We start from the raw sequence: 19967 nt of genomic DNA on the forward strand, positions 1-19967 counted from the left end.
TGGTCCAAACCATAGAAAACATACAGCACAATACAGGCCCTTTGGCCCACAAAGCTGTGCCAAATATGTCCCTACCTTAGAACTACCTGGGCTTTACCCATAACCCTCTATTTTTCTAAGCTCTATGTAGCCATCCAGTAGTCTCTTAAAAGACCCTATCATTTCCATCTCCACCACCGCCACTGGCAGCCCATTCCACACACTTTTTAGCTTCTGGAGCAATTCTTCAAGAATGTTTCCGGTTGTGATCCTTTGCCAGTCCTGATGAAGGGTCTCGGCCCAAAATGCTGCCTACTTACTTTTTTCTGTAAATGCTGCCTGGCCTGCTGAGTTCTTCTAGCATTTTGAGCGTGTCACTTGGGTTTCCAGCATCTGCAGATTTTCTCATCTTCAAGGATATTCATTATGCAGGACCCAGCAATGGCAAAGCCACTAAATATCAAGAGTTAGGTACTGTCATTGGAGGTGCATGTCCTCCCAGGGTTCCATTCCCAAGAAGTGTTCGTGACCTGAATTGTTTGTAAGTCAGAAATGAACAAGTGGATGCAAGAGGATCACTATAACAGTTAAGATGGGAGAGCGAGCAGGTGCAAGAAGAGCAGTTTCTAGTTGAGGTCACTGAATCAGTGAGTGAATGAGTGACCGCTCAGTGGTCCCAGCTCTGCTTGGCTCAACCCAGACGAATGTTGCTGCTTGGGGGAGGGAAGAAAAAGCACGCTCATATACCTCATTCCTTTCCCACCCAACCCCACAGCAGCCAGCAAATCCATCTGTCTGCTCTCCCAAATGCTCATTCATATGTATAAGGTGTCCATAAGTCAGGCATTTGTACTGTTGGGAGGACCTGTAGTCAATACTTGCATAGTGTGAATGTTACTTGCTACATTGAATGCTGCTGCTGCTCATAGCTCTTCCAAATGTTGAACAAGTATGGATATAGCTAAAGGAGGACAGTGACCATCATCAGTTTTTCTTGACTGCATTTGGATGATACATATCGGGTTTGTGCCGATGTTGAAGGCACCCAATCACAAACAAGAGAAAATCTGCAGATGCTGGAAATTCAAGCAATACACACAAAATGCTGGATGAACTCAGCAGGCCAGGCAGCATCTCTGGAAAAGAATACAGTCAATGTTTCGGGCCGAGACCCTTCATGAGACCTGGAGAATAACAGGTGAGGAGTCAGAGCAAGAAGGTGGAGGGAGGGGAGGAAGAACCACAAGGTGATAGATGAAACCAGGAGGGAGGGGTGAAGTAAAGAGCTGGGAAGTTAATTGGTGAGAGAGATGCAGGGCTGGAGAAGGGAGAATCTGATAGGAGAGGACAGAAGGCCGTGGAAGAAAGAAAAGGAGATGGAGCACCAGAGGGAGGTAATGAGAAAGGAAAATGGGAATGGGGAATGCTGTAGGAGAGCGGTGGGGTGGTGCCTGCTCAACCCAGATGAATATTGTTGCTTGGGGAGGGAAGAAAAAAACTCATATACCTCATTCCTTTCCTACCCAACCCCACAGCAGCTAGCAAATCTATTTGGCTGCTCTCCCAAAGGTGTCCATAAGTCAGGCATTTGTAATGTAGGAAGAACCTGTAGTTAATGTGTATAGTGTGAATGTTACTTGCCACATTGAATGCTGCTACTGCTGTTGTTCATTGTTCTTCCAAATGTTGAAAACGTATGGATTCAGCTGAGGGAGGACAGTGATCATCAGCAGTTTTTCTTGACTGTATTTGGCATGATACACAAGACTTTACTGGAGCATTCTCTCCTCCCTGTATACTTCTAACATTTCCATCTCAGCAGAGGGACAGCAAGCAATTAGTGAGATTATGAATGTGGTGTGCCGGATGCAAGGTATGCCTTACCATAGAACTACATCCAGCCTGCTATTTGATCAATTCATGAGATGAGTACTATTTGTTTAAAGGATCTTACCATGTGGAGACAGTCCCCCTCAGGTTCCCCTTAATACTTGACCTTTCACCCGTAACCATATAACAATTACAGCACGGAAACAGGCCAAGGTCAATGAATCTAGTTTCTTTATCATTGTGTGCTTCGTAGCATTACTGAACTTATATTTTTTAAAATTCTAGTAAAAAAAATCAGTTAACTGAAATTAAATTCCATAGCCACAAAAGTCAGGAATCCAGGGAATTTCTGTCCCTGGATTCAATAACTTAATCACTGCAGCACCATTTGCAACCATGGTCAATAAAAGGGAAGTTCTATCATGTATTTAATTAAAAATAGGTAAATAAAAAGTTGATTATAACTTGAAACTTTATTGATTTATAATTACAGAGCAAACCAGTGCATTCAGTAAGATGATACAAGATCTTTGTATAAAAAATTAGAGTGTAAATAAAATTACAAATCCAAATATCGACCATTTCCAGTTAAAGAAAATACAACTTTTTGAAATGGAGAAGTGTGGTGGGCGAGAAATTGTGAAGTTACCTCAACAGAAATTGGACTCCTATTTTATGGAAATTATATCTTTTCACTCCATTTCAGATAATCTCTAGTGTTGTAATTCATACCCCAGAGGATCAAGGTTCTGATCCAATAGCATGAGTGATGACTCTCTCAACAGCCGCAAAAACTTTGTCATTTCTTCTTTTGTGAATACCTGTTGTATGAAAATGCAAATCACAGTAAAATTACATAATAATTACTATATAACAAAATTTACAGAGCATCTTTTGCGACTAATTTCATGACATGATTTGATTTCCACCTTACTGTTTTTTTTAACTGTTACCTAGACCAACAGACCAAAAATCATTTTGTTCAATATTGCTGGTAATTGTCTTTTGAAGAGTATAAATTTGAATTCATTTACGACATTTTGTAGCTCTTCCACAAGTGGATATGTTCCCAGCAGAGAAATTGAAATGATGGAAGGGGAGCTCCTGCTGGGAGATGATCAACCCATGCTCAGGACTCCATCACTGATTCTCAAAGACCAATAATATCTTTACAGTTTTGGAATAAGTTTTATTGCCTATAACATATAGTACATGTTGAAAATATACTGCGTGTAGAGCTGTGGTGCTCACATTTTATCAAATAACCTCATATTTACATTCAAGAAAAAATGAAATGCAAAGGAGCAAAGTTAAGACAAATCTATTCACTCAAATGTTTTAAAAAATGAACATAAACATTTTGGAGAAACAAGATTCTGCAGATGGTGGAAATCTGGAGCAACACACAAAATGGTGCAGAACTCAGTGGATCAAGCAACATCTTTGGAGGACAGTGGACAGTCAACATTTCCAGTCGAGACCCTTCACCAGGAATGAAAAAGAATAAGGGAGATAACGAGTATAAAAAGTGTGGGAGAGGTGGAGAAAAAGCTGGTGAACAATTGAGGAGGATGATAGGCAGATGAGGGAAGGGTAGAGTGGGAATGATGCAAGAAGCAAGGATCTGAAGAATGTGGAATTTGATAGGAGAGGAACAGTAGACTTGTGCTGGGGACAGCCCACACTTGTCGCCACTCTCCTGGTGCTAACATGGCATGCCCACAACTTACTAACCCTAATCTGTACATCTTGTACAGGAAATTGGAGCACCCCGGAGTGGAAGGAGTTGAACCCTGATCACCGATAGCGCAGTAAAGCATTATGCAATTGCTCTGCTACTGTGCCCCCCCGCCTCACTTCTCAGAACTGACGACAGTGTTGAATGATGAGTAGTTGAGTATGTCAGGCCAGCAAAATCTGGCCTAATAAAATTCTTCAGGTATTACTGATTACTCCTTTTCCACAAAAGCTTACCCAAGCACATCCTTTAAAAAGTACATAATTATGTTTTATCCTTGTAGCAAAAGTTAATGAAAACCATACACGTTATTGCAGAAACCACCCTTTTAGCCATTGGAGGACACATTTTAATACTGGTCAATAGAAAGTAAATAGCTTACATTTATTGGAATGATGTTTTCAAAAATATCATGGATTAGTTGCCAATTTTTTTTACCCTCTGTACATTCAAGTGACTTGCGGTTCACAAAAGAATTAAACATTGGTAGACAAAGGACTCCAAGCAGATTTGAAATCTGCTTACTTACTTGATAAAGCTTGTGTTGTTCGGATGCAATCACATCAGCCAGCTTTAAACACTGTTGATATTGCTTTGTGCTGTGCAGCACTGTGTGAAGCAAGAAGCACATTGCTGGAAGGCAGAGCTGACGTAACAAGTTTAACTGATGACTGCGCTCAACATCTTCTTCAGTATTCTGGATCATAGGAATTATCAATTAAATATAGGAACCATGTTAACACTGCTACAGATATAAAGTACATTATCACTAGGTACGTGAAGTGAAATTAAACTATTTCCATCATTTCACCAAGCCAAATAACCATTTTCAAGGTATGCAATCACAGTAATAAAACTGATAACACTGGACTAAGTAAAAACTCATTTGAAGTCTTGTAGAAAAAATACATATCAATGTAACATTCAAGATAAATTTGATTTTAGGAAAATGCGATTTTACATTGCAGTGGTCAATTATTTTTAAATGAGATAATATGTTTCAAATATTTGATATCAAAATTTTGCTTTTGCTTAATTTAATTTCTACATGCACTTCTGCAGACCAGCTCTTCAACAATTTGGTCTGGTGCACTGATTACTAGCCTACAGATGTGGCTCACTGGGATGTTCCCTTGTGGATAATGTCTCTTCAGTGAAGGTCAGAGGAATGTTGCAGGCTTTGTAGGAATATCCATGCCAATCACAGTCTGGGTCAATATAAGTGTCAAGCAGAACAATATATGAACAATATACAAAATATATGTCCCAAATATAGATATCCAATCTACTGTTTCTGGATTAGCAGACTATGGATAGCTACATGAGTGGAAGAGAGATAAAGCCAGGGGTTTGTGTCTAAAATAACTAACTTCTGCAGAAATGGCAAAGGGGTGATAGGTTTCAACAAAGGAAATGTGGCTACTAATTACTAAGTGATCTTTGAAGTGAGGTGATAACAATCAAGCAATGATCCATTAATTTGTTGATACAAATGGAATAGTTTAGAAACACAGAAAAACTATAGCACAATACAGGCCCTTCGGCCCACAATGCTGCTCCGAACAGGTACTTTCTTTAGAAATTACCCAGGGTTACCCATAGCCCTCTATTTTTCTAAGCTCCATGTATCTGTCCAGGTGTCTCTTAAAAGACCCTATCAAATCCATCTCTACCACCACCGCTGGCAGCCCATTCCATGCACTCACCACTCTCTGCTTAAAAAAACTTACCCCTGACATCTCCTGTGTACCTAATTCCAAGCACCTTAAAATTGTGCCCTTTTGTGACAGCCATTTCAGCCCTGGGAAAAAGCCTCTGATTACACACATGATCAATGCCTCTCATCATGTAATACACCTCTATCAGGTCACCTCTCATCCTCTGTTGCTCCAAGGAGAAAAGGCCAAGTTCACTCAACCTATTCTCATAAGGCATGCTCCCTAATCCAGGCAACATCCTTGTAAATCTCCTCTGCACCCTTTCTATGGCTTCCACATCCTTCCTCTAGTGAAGCGACCAGAACTGAGCACAGTTCTCCAAGTGGGCTCTGACCAGGGTCCTATATAGCTGTAACATTCCCACAGTTGATGAAGGCCAATGCACCGTATGCCTTCTTAACCACAGAGTCAACCTGCGCAGCAACTTTTGAGTGTCCTATGGACAGTTTGTCATGATCGGACACTGAACAGGGTGAAGATTTCATATCAGGCTGTCAACTGATAAATATATGCTTGTACACTGCTCTTTCATGATGTATGACTTCAGAAATGTATGATACAGGTCATATGATTTTGGTGTAATTTTGACTTATCAGTTGTATAACTGGATGACTTCCTTGCATATGTTGAAATAAACCAACGAACAATGACTAATTTGTGTATCCCCACATAAAGGATGGGTTGAATTCCTAAAAACAACTGTATCATGATTTTCCATAATATGAACTGTAACGTTCTTTTAGAGCAATGACCATCCCCCAATACTACGTAATGATTTGTTGTCTATGCATACGCATTGTTCTCCTTCACTGCAATGTGAATACACCAGTTAAAGCCATTTTCCGCTTGTGTGCTTTTATTTAATTGATATGTAGTTGTGCAGAGACACAATACATTGGTGACAAGTACAAACCTGTATGTCAGAAAATATCACAAACTTCAAGGACAGTTACAGGACAAAACAGTGAGAGTTAAACAGTATGAGAAAGCCATCACAGACGTTAACAAACGTGTGAGTACAGTGCATAGTAACAGTGAATTTAAAGCGAAAATAACATGGCAATAGCTTCAGTTGGAGAAGTTGACAAATTTGATGGTGGTAATGAAGGCTGGGAGACAAATATCAAGAGGGTGGAACTGTATTGTAATGCAAACAATGTGGGGGAGCAAAAGAAAGCCCCTACACTTTTTAGTTTAATGGGGCCAAAAATGTAGTCTCTTACACAACTTGGTAACCCCCGCAGAGCCAGCAAGCAAGACTTTCGATGAAATTGTTATGATTTTACAAAATCACTTGAGCCCTAAACCATTCATAATAGCTGAGAGATTTAGATCTTACAAAAGGAACCAGTCAAAAGACGAGAGCATTTCTGAATACATTGCAAACTTCCCCAGTACTGTGACTTTAGAGATGGATTTTCTGTCAAAGAATGCTGAAATGTAGATCTCGTGTTGTGATTCCCTCTAAACTGTGCAGCAGTGTTAGAAACTCTGTACGAAGGACACCTGGATACAGTCAAGATGAAGAGTCACGCCCAGAGCTGGCTGGGAATAGGTAAACAGATTGAAGTTGGCCAAAAGCTGCTTGGGATGCCAAAGTGTTCAAAATACACAAGCATCATCACACCCATAGAAGTGGCCGTCATCACCATGGCAAAGAGTACATGTTGACTTTGTTGGCCCGTTCATGAACTCCACGCTTCTAATTGCTGTGGATGCTCACTTGCAGTGGCTGGCATTATACCAATGAAGTTAACCACCTCAGCAAAGACAGTCTTCACTCTGATGACTCTCTTTGCCAGAAATGGCTTATCAGAACAAACTGTGAGCGACAACGGACCACAATATACGTCAGAAGAATTCTGATTGTTCACGAAGAAAAATGGCAGACATTTCAAGTCAGCTCCTCATCACACAGCAATGAATGGATTAGCTGACCCAGGTTGATCCAAACCTTCAAGAGTCCATTACAGCGATGGACAAGGAGGACATTTCTTTACAGCACAAGGTAGTCAGCTTCCTTTTTGTGTATTGGAACCCTGTTCACATGACGTCAAATCAAACACCTGCAATGCTGATCCTGAGCAGGAATCTGAGATCTCGCATTGACCTTCTGAAACCAGACTTTCAGATGTAAGTACAGAATAAACAGTTCACCCAGTTGCCAAGTGAAGCAGCAAGTAGCTTCCAGTTTGTACAGGAAGTCCAAGAAGACAAGTGGACACCTGGTAGAATAGGTACAAGAACTGAGCACTAATATACACAGTGGATATTGGAGATCAGACATGGAGATGTCATGTGGACCAGATACTGGATGCTCAACCAAAGAACACACCCAAGTCAATTGCATCCAACAAGATGGACACATTACAGTCACCGGACTTGCCTCTCAGTAATGATTATGTCACTGACAGTGACGTGACATGAAAAACTGAGAACTTTGTCTCAGACAAGACACCTATCAAACCTGATGCCACTCCACAGCTCCAGAGGTGCTATCCTGAAACAGAGCGCCACCCAAAAGACCAAACCTTTAGAACTCTGAAGTTCGTTATGGACTGTTATTGTGAAAGCACCTTTATTTGGAATATGGGTTTATGAAAGGGAAATTGAATGTTTTGTTCATGTACCATTTTATGTTGCATTAAAATAAAGGGGGAGGAAGGGTAAATTATGGATGTATTTCTTTTACAGCAATGACCCCCCCTTAGCACTACGTATTGAACTGTTGTTTTTGCATGCGCTGTTGTCTACACATATGCATTGTACTCTCTCTCTTCAACATGAATACACCAGTTAAAACCATCTTCCATGTGCATGCTTTTATTTAATTGATATATAGTTGTGCACTGACACAACATGAATCTCCACCCAACAACAACACACAAAATGCTGGAGGAACTCAGGAAGCCAGGCAGCATCTATGGAAAAAACTACAGTCAATGTTTCGGGCCAAAACCCTTCAGCAGGACTGGAGAAAAAATGCTGAGTAGTAGATTTAAAAGGTGGGGGGGAGGGGAGAGAAAAGCCAGGTGGTAGGTGAAACCTGGAAGGGGAGGTATGAAGTAAAGAGCTGGGAAGTTGACTGGTAAGATGAGGTGGTGGGAGGGAGTTGGGGGTCATTACTGGTAGTTGAGAAATCGATCATGCCGGGCAGGCACGAGCTGGGACCGATGCGAATGTCCATGGCTACCCTTTTTGTTTGAAGGAAGTGGGAGGAACCAAAGGAGAAATTACTGAGAATGAGAACAAGTTCCACTAGGCACAGGAGAATGGTGGTGGAGGGGAACTGGTTTGCTCTGGTGCCCAGAAAAAAACAGATTTGAGGTCTCCCTGGTGGGGGATGAAGGTGTATAGGGACTGGACATCCATAGTAAAAGTGAAATGAAGGGAGCCAGAGAAGTTGAAATCCTTGAAAAGATCAAGACCGTGTGAGATGTCACAGATGTAGGTAGGAAGGGACTGAACTGGGGAGGGGGGAGGGGAATGAAACAGAGTCAAGGTGAGCTGATATGAGTTCAGCAGGGCAGGAACAAGCTGAAACAATGAGTCTACCTGGACAAGCAGGCTTCTGGATACCCTCCTCCCCCTCCTCCCCACTGCACTCCATTGGATCTTGTGTTACAAACATTTCTACAGGCAGGAGAATTCTGATTGTATTGTAGACAGAAGAGAAAGGCATGCTGTTTTAACTCCTTAGGAATGGATTTTACATTGTTCAATAAGGTACTGTGTACAAGTATCAACAGAAGAGATTGTCATGTCAATTTCCAAAGCAAACCCCTTAAGTGGCCTTCCGCTGTGAACTGGCAGCCTACAATGTTTGTCCTTGCTAAACTAGTTCAATTTTCTTTATTTTGTGTTTATTTATTTTTCACAGATTTCAATACAACACATTTTCATTCCATTTCTCAGTTTTTTTTTGGGTAGTGATCTGAATTCTGCAAGGGCAAATTTCCAGTTCCTGAACTGTCATGACATTGGGGGTAACTAACTCAACTGCTTAATTTTCAATATTTTATCAAAAAAAAAAACAAATACTTCAATAAATATTACTTTTTACTTTTACCTCTCTGATGTCAACCAGCCATCCTCCATTTACAAAAAGCAAGACATTATAGATTTTCTCTTTTACTTCATTGGTCAATTCTTCCAAGTTGTCACTCCATCTTTTATAATCCATCTATTGGAGAGAAGGGATGAAAGAAATAAGTATAGAAAAAGCATTGAAAAATTCAAACTACAACAGCTGAAAATTTTACATATATTTTGAACCTTGAACTTTTTCTGCTTGTGCTCATGAGCCACCGTTTCTGTGAAGCTTGCATTTTCAGTAATGGTGGGCTCTTGTGGTGCAGATTGATTCACTTTGAACCATTCATTAAATTTTTCATGAGCTTCCTGAAACAGAGCATAATTTACACAACTTCATTAGCTAGAAGCAGAAACTTTAACAATCAGTAATCATACAACATAAAAACAAAACTGCACAGAAAAATGTGAAAGCATGCTTTCAAAGATTATAGCTTTTTTCAAATTTAAACTGCAACAGAAATATTTAGATAATTAATTTTTTGAAAGGATTATTAGTTGGCAAGAATTGGTTATGTTTGCATCAATATCCTTTGGCGCTCTGGCCAATTTAGTGTTAAGTCATCAATCCACTTGAGGTTATAGGAATAACTAGCCATTAAATCCAAGTTTGTAATTCCAAAAACAGAGCCTTATTTCTGTTCAGCATTCCTCGAGAGTGATTTCACTGCTAGGAATGTAAGATTTAAATATTTTCTCTCACGATTTACCAGATAAGCTCGTATGCACAAATGTTCCCGGACAGCGTTTTCATCCTCTGCTGGAGGCATGACTTCCATTCCATAATTTTCCCAGTTTGCATATACTGCAGCAACAGAATCCTGTGGGATTTTGCTGAACACCTCTTTAGCTGCTTCATGTTTCTTAGAAGCTGCAAAACACAATCATGACACTAATTACACAAATTATACTCACCTATTCTTAAGTGGGAGGGTGAACAGCCAGAAGTCATAGTCCACGTAGATACCAATGGCACAGGTAGAATGAGTGATGAGGTTCTTCATAGGGAGTTAGGTGCTAAGTGTCAGGGCAGGACCTCCAGACAACACACATAAAATGCTGGAGGAACTCAGCAGTCTAGGGAGCATCTATGAAAAACAGTACAGTCCACATTTCAGGCTGAGACCCTATGGAAGGGTCTTGGCTTGAAACGTCAACTGTACTCTTTTTGTAGGGGGACTAGCAGGAAGTTTTGTTATCGCTGCATGGTGGTGTTTTCAGAGTTGTGGAGGATGGGGCCAGAGTTAGTGGAGTTTGTGGAGGCAGATGTTGGTAAGACTTCAGACAAAGTTAGGAATCAAAAAGTTGAGCATGCTGCAACTAGTGTCCTAAGCTGCCTATATTTCAATGCAAGAAGTATTGTATAATACTTCTTGGATAATAGTGCTGAAGATGACACTAGTAGGTTTACAAACAGAGGCAAATTGTAGTGAGGAGGGGCAGTTCACAGAGCAAAATTGTAGTCAACAGAATGAGTTGCAACGTAAAAGGCAGAAAAAATTAAAAAGGGTGAATACGGGACTGAAGGTGTTGTACCTGACTGCCTGCAGTATATGGAATAAGGTAGATGAACTTGCAGCACAGTTGTAGATTGGCAGGTATGATGTGTAGAAATTACTGAATCATGGCTAAAAGATTATAGCTGGGAGATTGACGATCTAAGGATACTCATTGAATTAAAAGGATAGGCAGGAAGGCAGAGGGGGTGGTGTTCCTCTGTTGGTAAAAAATGAAATTAAATCATTAGAAAGAGGTGACATAGGGTCGGAAGGTGTTGAATCATTGTGGATAGAGCTAAGCAACTGCAAGAGTAAAAAGACTGATGGGAATTGTATACAGACCCCCAAACAGTAGTAAGGATGTGGCCCACAAATTACAACAGGAGATAGAAATGCATGCCAAAAGGGCAATGTTACAATAGTCATGGGGGATTTCAGTATGTAGGTAGATTGGGAAATGAGATGGCTTTTTAGAGCAGCATGTGGTTGAGCCCACTAGGGGGTCAGCTTTTCTGGACTGGGTGTTGTGCCATGAACCAGAATAGATTAGAGAGCCTAAGGTAGAAGAACTCTTAAGGGCTAGTGATTATAACATGATCAAATTCACCCTGAAATTTGAGAAGTTAAAGTCAGATATATCAGTATTACAGTACAGTAAAGGGAATTACAGAAGCATGAGAGAGTTGGTGGTCATAATTGATTGGAAAAGAAGGCTGGCAGGGATGATGGCAGAACAGCAATGATTGAAATTTCAGGAAGCAATTCAGAAGGCAGAGGATATATACATCCCAAAGAGGAAGAAGTATTCTAAAGGAAAGATGATGCAACCATGGCTAAGAAGAAAAGTCAAAGCCAACATAAAAGCCAAAGAGAGGGCATAAACAGAGCAAAAATTAGTGAGAAGGATTGGGAAGTTTTTAAAAACCAACAGAAGGCAATTAAAATAGTCATTCAGAAGGTTAACATGGAATGCGAAAGTAAGCTAGCCAATAATAGTAAAAAGGTTACCAAAAGCTTCTTCAGATACCTGAAGTGTAAAAGTGGATATTGGACCACTGGAAAACAATGCTGGAGAGACAGTAATAGGTGCATGGAAATTGCTGACGAATTGAATAAGTATTTGGCATCAGTCTTCACTGTGGAAGACACTGGCAGTGTGTTCTAATTGTGTTTTAAAAACCTGCATGTAGAAAGCGGAACATACCCAAGAATTTCCTCATTATTGCATTGCTTTGGATTAGTGCTTCTGCCCTTTGTGCAGGATCAAACATCAACCATTCAATAACATTGATCTTCAAGAGATCTTCCTGTAAAAGTCAGGTAAAAGTCAATTGTTATTAGCTGACTCAGATGATAATATTTAAAGTGTAGTGACTTCACTGTTCTAAAACCTTCTCTCCTAATATTCATTTGTAATAGCTTTAATTCAACAGGTTTGAACCTAAGTACAGTATTTTGGAAATCGAGATCTGATCACAATAGTTTAGAATATTCATCTAATTAAAACAGAGTCTAAGAAAATAGATTAGATTGGGGGACATAACTCCTCTAGTTAATTACTCTTGAAAGTTATGTGAACACGGCACAAAATACTGGTTTATTCTTATTTCAGGTATTTTGCTAAAATTACATTGAATGAATTTCAAAACCTTATTATGGAATGATGAAAAGTATCTTTGCTTACTAATTGCCATTTAAGGTCACAAGCAGACAGAAAACAACACTCACTTTTGTGGTGGCAGTATCCAGAGATGGTGATTGGTCATGGTGAGTAAAGTCCTTGGCATCTTTTTTCCTGATGCTTTCCACCACAGACTTTGTCACAGCTGCTACATCAAGACCTGTGCAACAATTTTGAAAAGACATCACAATTTTGGATTCACAATAGGCTTGGATACAGAAGGCAGTGTGTAGTGATGGAGGAGTGTTATTTGGACTGGAGGCCTGTGACCAGAGGTGTTCTGCAGATATCAGTGCTGAAACTTCTGTTCTTTGTGATGTACGTAAGTGACGGGTGAAAATGTAAATAGGCCGATTACTACATATGTGCCTGACACAAAAACTGGTGGAGTTGTGGATAGTGAAGAAAGTTGTCAAAAGATACACCAGAATATAGATCCGTTGCTGATACGGCAAATGGAGTTTAATCTAGACAAATGTAAGCATTGTATATAGGAGCAGAATTAGGCCATTTGGCCCATCGAGACTGCTCTGCCATTTCATCATGGCTGATCCAATTTTCCCCATAGCCACAATCTTCGGCCTTCTCCTCGTATCCCTTCATGCCCTGACCAATCAAGAATCTATCAGCCTCTGCCTTAAATATATAAAAAGACTTGGCCTCCACAGCTGCCTGTGTTAAAGAATTCCACAGATTCACCTCTTTCTGGCTAAAGAAATTCCTCCTTGTCTCTGCTGTGTCCTCTGGTCTTAGAGTCTCCCCCCCCCCCCCCCCCATAGGAAAAGCCCTTTCCACATCCACTTTAACAAGACTTTTCACCAATCAACCCATCCTTTCTAAAATAAGGGACCCAAAGCCGCTCACACTACTCCAAGTGAGGCCTCTCAACATTTCATTCTTGCTTTTATATTCTAATTCTCTTGTAATGAATGCTAACATTGCATTTGCCTTCTTTACCAGCAGTTCAACCTGCAAATTAACCTTTAGGGAATCTTGCTCAAGGACACCCAAGTCCCTCTGCACCTCAGATTTTTGTATTTTCTCTCCATTTAGAAAACAGTCTACGCTTTTATTTCTTCTAGAAAAGTACATGACCATACTCTTCCTGACACACTATTCTATCTGCCACTTCTTTGCTAATTCTTCTATTCTGTCCAAGTCCTTCTGTAGTCTCTTTCCTTCCTCAAAACTGCCTGCCCCTCCACCTATATTCATATCATCAGTAAACTTTGCAACAAAGCCATCAATTCTATCACCCAAATATTTGACATATAACGTAAAAAGAAAAAAATCAGTCCCAATATAGACCCCTGTGGAACACCACTGATCACTAGCAGCCAACCAGAAAAGGCTCCTTTTATTCCCACTCTTTGCCTCCTGTCAATCAGCCACTGCTTTATCCATGCTAGGATCTTTCCTGTAATACCATAGACTCATAGCTTGTTAAGCAGCCTCAAGTGTGGTATCTTGTCAGACCTTTTGAAAATCCAAGTACGCAACATCAACCAATTCTCCTTTGTTTATCCTGCTTGACAATTCCTCAAAGAATTCCAAGATTGGTCAGGCAAAACTTTACCTTGAGGAACCCACACTGACTATGGCCTATTTTATCATGTGTCTCCAATTACCGAGACCTCAGCCGTAATATCGACTCCATCATCTTCCCAAACACTGAAGTCAGACTAGCTGGCCTAGTTTCCTTTCTGCCTCTCTCCCTTTTTGAAAAGTGAAGTGACATTTGCAATTTTCCAGTCTTCTGGAACCATTCCAAAAACCTAGTGATTCTTTAAAGATCACTACTAATGCCTCCACAATCTCTTCAGCCACCTCTTTTGGAACTCAGGTATATACTATCTGCTTCAGGTGACTTATCCATCTTCAGAACTTTCAGTTTCCCAAGAACCTTCCCTGTAGTTATGGTAACTTCACACTTCATGCCCCTGACACCTGGAACTTCCACCACACTGGTAATACAAAATACTGATTCAGTTCATCTGCCATTTTCTTGTCCCACATTGCTACCACTCCAGCATAATTTTCCAGCAGTCCAATATCCAATCTTGGCATTTTTTTTTACACTTTATATATCCGAAGAAACTTTTGGTATCCCTTTTGATATTACTGGCTAGCTTACTTTTGTATTCCATCATTACCATTTTAATTACTTTTTTAGTTGCCTTCTGTTGTATTTTTTTTAAAAAGATTCCTAATCCACTAACTTCCCATTAATTTTTGCTCTATTATATACTCTCTTTTTGGCTTTTATGTTGGCTTCGAATTCCCTTGTCAGCAATGGTTGTGTTATCTTGCATTTAGAAAACTTCTTCCTTTTTGGCCTTCCAAATTGCTTCCAAAAATTCTAGCCATTGATGATCTACCATCATCACTGCAAGTGTTCTTTTACAATCAAGCCTGGACAACTCCCCTCTCATACCTCTGTTAATTCTCTTGACTTCACTGTAACACTGATGCATCTGACTTTAGCTTCTCCTCTCATAATTTCCGGGTGAATTCGATCACATGATGATCACTTGCCCTCAAGGGTTCTTATACTTTAAGCTCTCTAATCAATTCTGGTTCACTGCACAACACCCAATCCAGAATAAATGATTCCCTAGAGGGTTCAACCACGAGCTGCTCTAAAAAGCCATCTCGTAAACATTCTAGAAAATTCCCCCTCTTGGAATCCATCACTTTCCTTCTTTTCCCAATCTACCTGCATATTGAAATCTCCCATGACTATTATAAGATTACTCTTTTGGCATGCATTTTCTACCTCACGTTGTAATTTGTAGACCACATCCATACTTCTTTTTTGGGGTCTGTATACAACTCCCATCAGGGTCTCTTTACCCTTGCAGTTGCTTAGCTCTATCCACAATAGTTCAACACCTTCCGACCCCATGTCACCATTCTCTAATGATTTCATTTCATTTTTTACCAATAGAGCAACACCACCTGCTCTGCCTTCTTGCCTGTCCTTTCGATACAATGTGTATTCTTGGACATTAACCATATAACAATTACAGCACGGAAACAGGCCATCTCAGCCCTTCTAGTCCGTGCCGAACTGAATTAAACTCCTAGCTATAATCTTCTTTCAGCCATGATTCAGTGATGCCTGCAACATTATGCATGCCAATCTGTAAGTGTGCCAGAAGTTCAGCTACCTAATTCCATATACTGTGTGCAGTCAGATACAACACCTTCAGTCCCGTATTCACCGTTTTTGATTTTGTCTGCCTTTTATATTGCAACTCATCCTGTCGACTGCAATTTTGCTCTATCATCAGCCTGTCCTCACTATTCATTGCCTCTGCTTGTAAACCAGCTACCACAGCTTCAGCTTTATCACTCCAGTTACCATCCTCTTACCAAATCAGTTTCAACCCTTCCGAACAACTCTAGCCAATCTGCCAGAAAGGATATTGGACCTCCTCTGATTCCGGTATAACCAGTCCCTTTTGAATATGTCATATTTTCCCCAGAATAGATCCCAATGATCTGTAAATCTGAACCTCTGTCCCCTGCACCGGTTCCTCAGCCAAGCATTCACCTGCCAAATCATCCTGTTCTTACCCTCAGTGGCACATAGCACAGGCAGCAATCCAGAGATTACTACCCTGGAGATCCTGTTTCTCAGATTTCAGCTCTACCTATGTCACTGGTGCCAATTAGCTGCTCACCATTGCCCTTGAGAATGCCATGGACCCGATCTGAGACATCCCTGACCCTGACACCAGGGAGGCAACCTGGCATCTGGGTGCCACAGAATCTCCTATTAACACAGCAATTCTCTTCACCTTCTAAGCCACATACTCAGTGCCAGAGACCTAGTCACTGTGGCTACCCTGGTAGGTTATCCCCCTTCATTAGTATCTAAAGTTGTATACTTATTACTGAGGGGAATGGCCACAATTGCGCTCTGCCCTGGCTGTGCATTTCCTCTCCCTCTCCTGACAGTCTCCTGCAACCTAGGGTGACTACCTTCCTGTAGATCCTGTCTATGACCTCCTCATTTTCCCATACGAGTCAAAGGTCATTGAGATGCAGCTCCAGTTCCTTAATATGTTCACTCGGGAGCTGTAGCTTTATCTGGGAGATTGGAGGTCTCCCAGACTTCCCACATCCCACACAGAGTAAAAATTCTGCACCTGAAGCTATTCTCACTTAACTACTATGCCCTAACAGACATGGAATGAACAAATAAGAACAGAAAGTGTGTACTTACAAGACACTTTACATCACCCAAGCTTGATGACTAAGGCCACGCTAAACACTAGCACACTCAAAGGAATGACCACTCCACTTGCACCTGTGCTATTTTCATTGGCCCTTTCTAATAATCACTCTTGCTGATCAGTCGCTCCTCAACTTAGAGAAAGTGCTGTGAAACTCTGCCTTTAAAATCTCAGTCGCCATCCTGATTGAAAGCCAGATCTTTTTACGTACTCCCTGACGTTGGTTGTCCAGGGGGTCAAATGAATGGAGAAGGAAAAAGTAAGTGGCAGGATCCTTACAACCACTGATGTACAATAAAATCTTGAAGTCCAATTTCATATTTGCCTGAAAGTAGCAGCACAAGTTGATAGGGTGATAATAGTGTATGCCATGCTAGCCTTTATCAGTCAGAACACTGAGTATAAGAGTAATGAAGTTATATTACAGAGCTATTTGTCTTTGGTTGTACCACATTTGGAGAATTGTGCACGCTTCTGGCTACTGCTTTACAGAAAGGATGTAATGGCTTCCCAGAGTGTGAAAAAGAAAATCACCAAGATGCTGCAGGGATTAGAGAGTATTAACTACAAACAATGGTGGGATAAACCTCGATTATCATCTCTGGAGCAGCAGAGTCTGAGGGGAGACCTGTCAAGAGGTTTATAAAACTATGAGACATGGATAGCGTACATGTCAGAGACCTTCTCCCAGGATAGACATGTCAAATACTAGGGGGCATAGAGGACAAAAGTGAGAGGGGGCATGATTTTTTTTATACAGGTGTCCCCTGCTTTACGAAAGTTCGCTTTACGCCATTTCGCTTTTATTAAAGACCTACATTAGTACCCTGTTTTTGCTAACCGAAGAGGATTTTCACTTTTACGAAAAAAGGCAGCGCGTGCCCCGAGCAGAGCCAACAAGCTCCTCCCCCGGGAACTACACTCAGCATCAAGCTGCCGTAGCTTAAACACATGTCTGTGAGCATCTGTGCTTTATCTAGATTTATGTTGTGTATCCGTTAGCAAGCTGTATCCTAAGGTATTGGAAAGGACTAAGAGAGCTTGTAAGGGTGTTACGCTTAGCGTAAAACTGGACGTAATTAAGCGTTTCGATCGTGGTAAACAAAATAAGGACATTTGTGCATGCATTGAACTTGCCTGTGTCCACCATTCACACTATTTACACGCAGAGAGAAAGAATCTTGAAAGCTGCCGATGTTACTATTGATTCTGCTGTAGCAAAGTGGTTTCTTTTAGTTGGCATCCAGTAATGGATAAAATGGAAAGCCTACTGCTTGAGTGGACTGATGGGTGTACAAAGCATGGTGTTCCATTAAGTTATCTTATACTTAAGGAGAAATCAGTCAGTCTTTTTAATAAGCTGAAACAGAAAGTACTGGACGAGAAATGGCGTTTGGAGGAAACGGTCTCTCGAAGCAGTGAACAATTTTAAAGGCTTCGAACCAACAACAATAAATACGGCAATAGTGACTTTGGCTAAGGAGGCTGGTTTGTGGAAGCCGACGAAGATGATGTTGAAGAGGTTTTGGCATCCCATGACCAAGAACTGACAGATGAAGAGCTAACGCAATTACAAGAGGAAAAGATACGGATCAAAAACAAATGCAATAGCGAACAACACAAAAGTGAAGTAATCCAGGAACTGAATGTGAAGCACTTGCGTGAGATTTTCGCTAAGATTGACATGATTGCAGAAAAGTATGACTTTAATTTTGAAAGGGCACGTAAGTTTAGGGCAAGTTTGCAGGATGTTTTGAGTGCTTACAAAGAACTGTGTGATAGAAAAATGCGTGAGGCTAAGCAGTCAAGCATACTGTCGTATTTCAAGCCTTCCACATCAGACAATGAACCTGGACCTTCGACATTGAGGCAGGCAGACATAGAAAAAGGTGTAGACGTTAGTGACCTGCCTGCCCTGATGGATTCAGACGACAATGAGATGACACCCCAGTCTCCTGTACCTCCCACCACCCCAACCTCCGACGACTCAGCCCAACACACCATCATCACTGTGCTCGCTGCCTTCCCAATTCCGGTACGTGAAGCTACACTGTACATACATTATTTCTACTTTATATAGGCTGTGTAATTATCATATTATTCCTGCTTTTACTATACGTTAGTGTTATTTTAGGTTTTATACGTTATTTGGTATGATTTGGTAGGGTTATTTTTTGGGTCTGGGAACGCTCAAAAATTTTTCCCATATAAATTAATGGTAATTGCTTCTTCGCTTTATGCCATTACAGCTTATGAAAGGTTTCATAGGAACGCTCTACTTTCAGATAGTGGGGGAAATCTGTATACAAATATGTTCTGCATCTAAAATACATACTGTTGTCTTCGGGGACAGGGCAACATCCTTCTGATTCAATGAAAGTTCTTACACACAGGTTTCTTCAGAGCTTTTATCAAAGTCATTTGAGAATATTTGAGCAACCAGACTGAAAACACAGCTATTTAAAAGAGATTGCTGACAACGGTGACAGTTTATTCACTTACATGAACTTCAGTTCTGAATGTTATTTCCTTACTTTTATTGCACAATTTGTTTTTTTTTGTTCTGCACATTGGGCAGAACATGTGGCCTTATTTTTTTTTAATGGGTTCTACTGAGTTTCTTTGTTTTGTGGTTGCCTTTAAGAGATAAATCTCAAGGTTGTATATAGTATACATATTTTGATAATAAATGTACTTTGAGCTTCAAGTTATCAGTTTAATAGAAGACTGATCAGAGCAAATGTTATTGTGGATTAATTAAAAACTTAATATTGCAAAAAAAAAAGACTTAATAGAAATGAGAAACTTCTCCTTACCAGCCTCTCTTGCAAGATCTAGACAACGTTTCCTTTGTTCAGTCTCTGTAACAGTCTCCAAGAATGTTGAATATTGAGCAATACCCATCTGATGTGGCAAGTGTCTTACATAAAATGCTATCAAATCTGTGTGCTTCATTTTGATTAGAAACTGCAAAAGATTATTCAGAAGTGAGTTTTCAAGATAAACAATATAATTTTGCTATTATCTAGTAGACAGTTTTTGTGTTTGACTTACAAAACTTATTTAGTTTTAGTTTAAAACGTTGAACGTATAGTTACCTTATTTAGAGACAAAAGGCATAAACAGCAAACCCCATAAATTACACTGACATTCAAGCTCAAATTTGATACATTACATGTAATAAACACA

At 40.4% G+C, this 19967-nt stretch overlaps 1 protein-coding gene across 1 annotated transcript in view; it reads right to left on the reverse strand.

Annotated features, from left to right (window-relative positions):
- Positions 1–2263: 2263 nt before the first annotated feature.
- nup107 (nucleoporin 107) overlaps positions 2264–19967 on the reverse strand; it is a 57947-nt gene continuing 40243 nt past the window's right edge. The window contains exons 21-28 of the mRNA XM_073059550.1: positions 19595–19745; positions 12585–12697; positions 12061–12163; positions 10068–10228; positions 9541–9666; positions 9335–9448; positions 4077–4244; positions 2264–2630 (exon numbers count right to left, since the gene is read on the reverse strand). Coding sequence (XP_072915651.1) covers positions 2523–2630; positions 4077–4244; positions 9335–9448; positions 9541–9666; positions 10068–10228; positions 12061–12163; positions 12585–12697; positions 19595–19745 — 1044 coding nt within the window. The 3' untranslated portion in view covers positions 2264–2522. The remainder of the gene's footprint in view (positions 2631–4076; positions 4245–9334; positions 9449–9540; positions 9667–10067; positions 10229–12060; positions 12164–12584; positions 12698–19594; positions 19746–19967) is intronic.

Source organism: Hemitrygon akajei, chromosome 10 (assembly GCF_048418815.1).
Source record: "Hemitrygon akajei chromosome 10, sHemAka1.3, whole genome shotgun sequence".
In the NCBI taxonomy this organism is placed as follows: Eukaryota; Metazoa; Chordata; class Chondrichthyes; order Myliobatiformes; family Dasyatidae; genus Hemitrygon; species Hemitrygon akajei.